General features: G+C 43.5%; 1 protein-coding gene across 1 annotated transcript in view; it reads left to right on the top strand.

The window, feature by feature from the left end:
* The first annotated feature begins 2,434 nt into the window (after positions 1-2,434).
* Positions 2,435-4,741, top strand: part of AMN1 (antagonist of mitotic exit network 1 homolog) — a 57,027-nt gene continuing 54,720 nt past the window's right edge. The window contains exon 1 of the mRNA XM_019624964.1: positions 2,435-2,671. Coding sequence (XP_019480509.1) covers positions 2,634-2,671 — 38 coding nt within the window. The 5' untranslated portion in view covers positions 2,435-2,633. The remainder of the gene's footprint in view (positions 2,672-4,741) is intronic.

Raw genomic sequence — 4,741 nt, 5'->3', positions numbered from 1 at the left:
AGATGAATATTTCATGATACTGAAAACTATGCAATTCAAACTTCTGCATCCATAAATAAAGTTTTATTGGAATACTACCCTGCCCATTCATAATCTCTATAGTTGTTTTTGAGATACAAGTTGAATAGTTGTGACTAAACCAATATGGACTACAAAACCTAAAATATTTACTATCTGGCCCTTCATAGAAAAAGTTTGCCAACCTTTGCTCTACACTCATCTCTCACCACTCTCCACTGTAGCCATCCTGAACTAATAGAAGTCCCTAATAGATCACCCTTTTCTCTTTGACTTGCTCCGCCCACCTCTCCACAGGTGCTCTCATAGAACTAACTCCATCTTAGCACTGAACAGTTATTCTGATTGTCCCTTTACCTGGCTGGTACAAGTGTTCACCACTGAATCCTCAGCACCCAGTATGATCTCTGCCCTCCTTCAGCGCCTGATAAATGTGTGTTGATGAATGAACAGCATCCTGAAGAGATGAACAAGGCTGTTCAAGCTTTCAGGAGCTTACAAAGGGAAAACACTAGTATAAACAACAAATTAATCTATAAGGAAGAATGAAAAAGCACTAAAAAGTAGCATGTACTCTGCAACATACCCAAGGAGAGAGAATTCTACCTGGAGAAAGGTGCTGCTGCTTTATAAGAAAAGAGTGAAGAAATAAAATGGAGTCATTATGGTCAAGTTGCTAAATTTTAAAATCAAGTAGGCTGAGGCATGACAAAGCAATTTTACTATTGTTTTAACTAGCCTGGGGACTTAAACTTTTGAACTTTTCAGTGCTGTCTGGATATATATATATGAAAGAACATCCCTAAGAAAGTTTTACAAGAGTTTATTTGAGTCAAACTGATGACAATTGCTGGGAATCAAAATCTCAACGGATTGAGAAAATACTCCAGAGAATGGCAGTTTTGCAACTTATTTTATTAGAATCAAAGGAGAAGGCGTAAGGTTACATGAAAGTCATTGGTGTTAGATTAGGAAGGTGGGAGGAAGCAAAGTGGGGAGCTCTCTGAGATCAGATAAAAAGCAAAATGGGGAGACACATGCTTCTTTTACATTGGTGGGTACAGAATAGTTAACATTTACAGCGCATAGAGATGGTATGCGGGCAAACAAGTTAACAATAAGGGGTTTTGTGGTCTTGTGCTCTGATGCCCGCAGTTGTGCTTTCGAGGAGTCTGGAAAAGAAAATTACTCTGACATTTCAAAGGTATGTTATCTTAGATGCACAAAGACAACAGATAATTTCAAAGGTTAAGACTGATCTTTGTTAAAGAAGCTACAAGCATAGGACGTGACTACCCACCATGATCCCTTGTTCGTTAGGAATTTTTACGTTCAGACCACTGTGTAGTTGCTTTTGGTCTCTGTGTCTGTAAGGTCAGCCATGCAGGCCTCCCAAGCTTGTCAGGTTTAGTATGTGGCACCTCTTTCATCCGCAATATAAATGCACGCTGCAGATAACTCTCTGATAACCCTCTGAAGAATTTAGTAAAGAATGTTCACGACTCCAGACCACCTGACATTCATCATCCAGACCGCCTGACACCTGGCCGATTACCATCTTCAACTAATCCCAAGACTGCGAATGCAGGACTGACTCTAAAGAATGTGAATTTTGCTATAAAACCCCTCAGCTTAACATTGTAATAACTTTGCACAGTGACACATGGTTACTAGACTTAGTGTGGTGATCACATCATAAGATAATAAATGGCAAATCATTATTTTGTACACCTGAAACTAATATACTGTATGCCAAATACACTTTAATAAAAAAACAAACAAAAAAACCTCTCAACTTTTCTTTCCTCCTCACAACACTATGGGTAGTGCCCAGTTGTGTTTCTGACTCGAATAGCCTAAGACTCTTTAATAATTCTTTATCATTTATTTCTAATCAAAGCCTCTGGTCAATGCTCAGTGGACATTTAGAATCCTTTCTGATTTGAACATAAAACCCCTACCTCCATGATGAAACTATTTTCGAGTTTTTGTTAGCATGCAATGTCCTCATCTGTAAAATAAGGCTAAATAATTCCAACTTCACAGGATTAAATAAATACGGTTAATATTGAAAGCACGTAGCTCAGGGTTCGCGTCACAGAAAGTGCTGGGTAAAGTGCCCGGATCCTCTAAAATGCTCGGTTTGCCGGTCATAGAGTCTGTATCTAAGGTAGGGCTCTCCGATGTGCATAGCCAAACATATGGCCCAACATCAAAAGCATGCCTGTAGGAAGAGCAGCGCCCTCTCAGCAATGCGCTTCAGGTGTACCCGGGCTAGGCTGCGCGAGGGCGGAACTGCTGGAAAACCGCCGCCCGTCGGCCGAGCCCGTAAAGTGAAAAAACTACAATTCCCGTAGTGCTTTACGCGAGCTTAGGGCTACTCTATATTTTATCAACCCCCAGCCTCTTCCGCGAAGCCCTCAGAGGCTCCGCCCCAAGAATTCTCTATGCTTTGCTTCTGCAGTCCCGAGCGTGGCCCCGCCCCAGTCACCGGAAGAACCCGTGCGTCCTCACTAGGTCCTACGCGTTGTGTGAGGGGCGGGAGTTGAAGGACGGTCTCTGGCCGGGTTCGCGGGTCCCTGGGACCGCGGAAGAGGCTTCGGCGAACCGCCGCGATGCCCAACCCGCGGTCGGTCAGTCAGCTCCTGGATCTGTGAGTCCACCCTGTTCCCGCCTCTTTTTCGCCTAGGCCCAGTGTCTCCACCGTCCGGCCGTGCCGTTTGCTGCTTTCCCTCCCGCCCCCTTCCCACCTCTGGACCTACGTAGAGGTCCCGCTGGTGTTTTTCTTCCTGGGTTTCTTGTTAGCCGTCTCTTCGTTGAGGACAGTTGTGTCCAAGTGGGCTGCTGGAGAGGGTTGCCCCTCTGTCCTCTCCCCTTGGCGCCCCCGGATGGGTGTACGAATTCCCAGTCAGCCTTGACAGCTCGACACCCCGGCAGTGGCCTGTTTCAATGACGGGAGTTGAAAGCCTTGGTAGAACAAAACACTAGGTGGGATTGTCAAAAGCCTTCAGCAAAGTTCCACCCAGTTGCTGTAACAGGGACACATTTGAGGCAGCGCGGATTCTTGACTGCGATTGCGGGGTTCAGCTGCGGGCTCTGCCAATCTCGAGCTGTGTGACCACGAGCTCTTGATCTATAAAATTAGTGTAACAAAGAGTAGCTAGCTATCTCATGGAGTTGTCGTGAGGAATAAATTTAACATATGTGAAGTCCTTAAAATGATGCCTAGTGTCAAAAGAAATTTCAGAGAGCTTTACTTGGTATGAATATTTTATTGAGGGAGAAACAAGTAGCTCAGAGGCGTGAAGTTATAGAAACTGGGAATGAGGAAGTTATTTAAGATGGTTATTACAGTGGGAGTTTACAGACAGCAGGGGGGTTGTTAAAAGTGATTATCTTATACTATTTTAGAAAGACTTACGTTGAATATTAGAGGCATTTACAAGAAATAACCTGTTAAATTTTGCTTTGTTCATGAAATAAACTAGATTAAGTTTCTCGCTTATGTGGCCTACCTGGTTTGGTTTGCTTGGGGGACTTTCAAGCATGGTCTCCATTTTATTTTATTTTGAAAATTACCCTCTTTTGCTCATTCAGCAAGCTAAGAGTGTGAACCAATATAGTGTTACTCAGACTACCACTGTCCATGTAGTCATTGGGATGGATGGTCATGTAATCACTGTTACCTATAGTTGCTTAGTCATCCTGGACATGGGTGTTGGGACATTGAATGTTTCAAGTTGTGTAATCCTGATAGATTACACTAGATGTGTGAGTGGTTGCCGAAAGGCTTTTAAAACCTTTGAGAGGATATAATGCACTAGGGAAGTTAATAGGATGATTATGAAGAAAATAACAACCTGGCATTGAAAAATTCCCTGGAGTAGAGATTCCCGGACCAAGATTTAATTAAAAAAATCAGTGGAAGAAGTGTTGCCTGTTTGATGAAAGATTGGTATCTGATCTTTAAGATCTTTTAAATTTTGGGTAACAATTCGTGATTTATTAACGTAGAAACTTTTTTTTTTAGATTTTTTTTTTACTGGGAATTGGGGAAGGGGAACAGTGTTGGGGAACTGGGGAAGGGGAACAGCCAAGTTCTTGTCCTTCAGTCTTAGTTGTAGAGGGCTCAGCTAGCTCAGCTCCAAGTCCAGTCATCATCAGGCCGCCTGTCAGTAGCTCGCGGCAGCTCAGCTCAAGGTGCTGTTGTCAACCTTAGTTTGGTGTGTGTGTGGAGGAGGGGCAGCACACCATCCCATGCGGGAGTCGAACCAGCAACCTAAAGGAGCACGTGCTCTCACCAGCTGAGCCATCCTGCCACCTGTTGGCAGCTCAGCGGCAGCTCAGCTTGGGTGCCACTTCCTGGCCCATGTGAGAATCGAACTGGTGACCCTGTTGCTCAGAGCTCATGCTTTTAACCAACTGAGCCACTTGTCTGGCCCTGGATTGACTCCAATTTTAAAAGAAGTTCTACAGTGGGTAAAATGCTATGAACAGCATCACATGCTACAGAGAAATTGTTCATGAAAGGAAGAGTCAATCAATATGGCAAATGTCACTGTTTTCTTATTTTAAGAAATTTCCACAGCCACTCCAACCTTCAGTAACTACCACCCTGATCATTCAGCAGCCACCAACATCAAGGAAAAACCCTCCAGCAGCAAAAAAATTACAATTCGCAGAAGGCTCAGATGATGTTTAGCATTTTTTTTTTTTTTTTTTT

Source organism: Hipposideros armiger, unplaced genomic scaffold, assembly GCF_001890085.2.
Source record: "Hipposideros armiger isolate ML-2016 unplaced genomic scaffold, ASM189008v1 scaffold_610, whole genome shotgun sequence".
In the NCBI taxonomy this organism is placed as follows: domain Eukaryota; kingdom Metazoa; phylum Chordata; class Mammalia; order Chiroptera; family Hipposideridae; genus Hipposideros; species Hipposideros armiger.
Note: the sequence above shows the minus strand (reverse complement) of the source record. Positions and strands in the feature narration are given on the sequence as shown.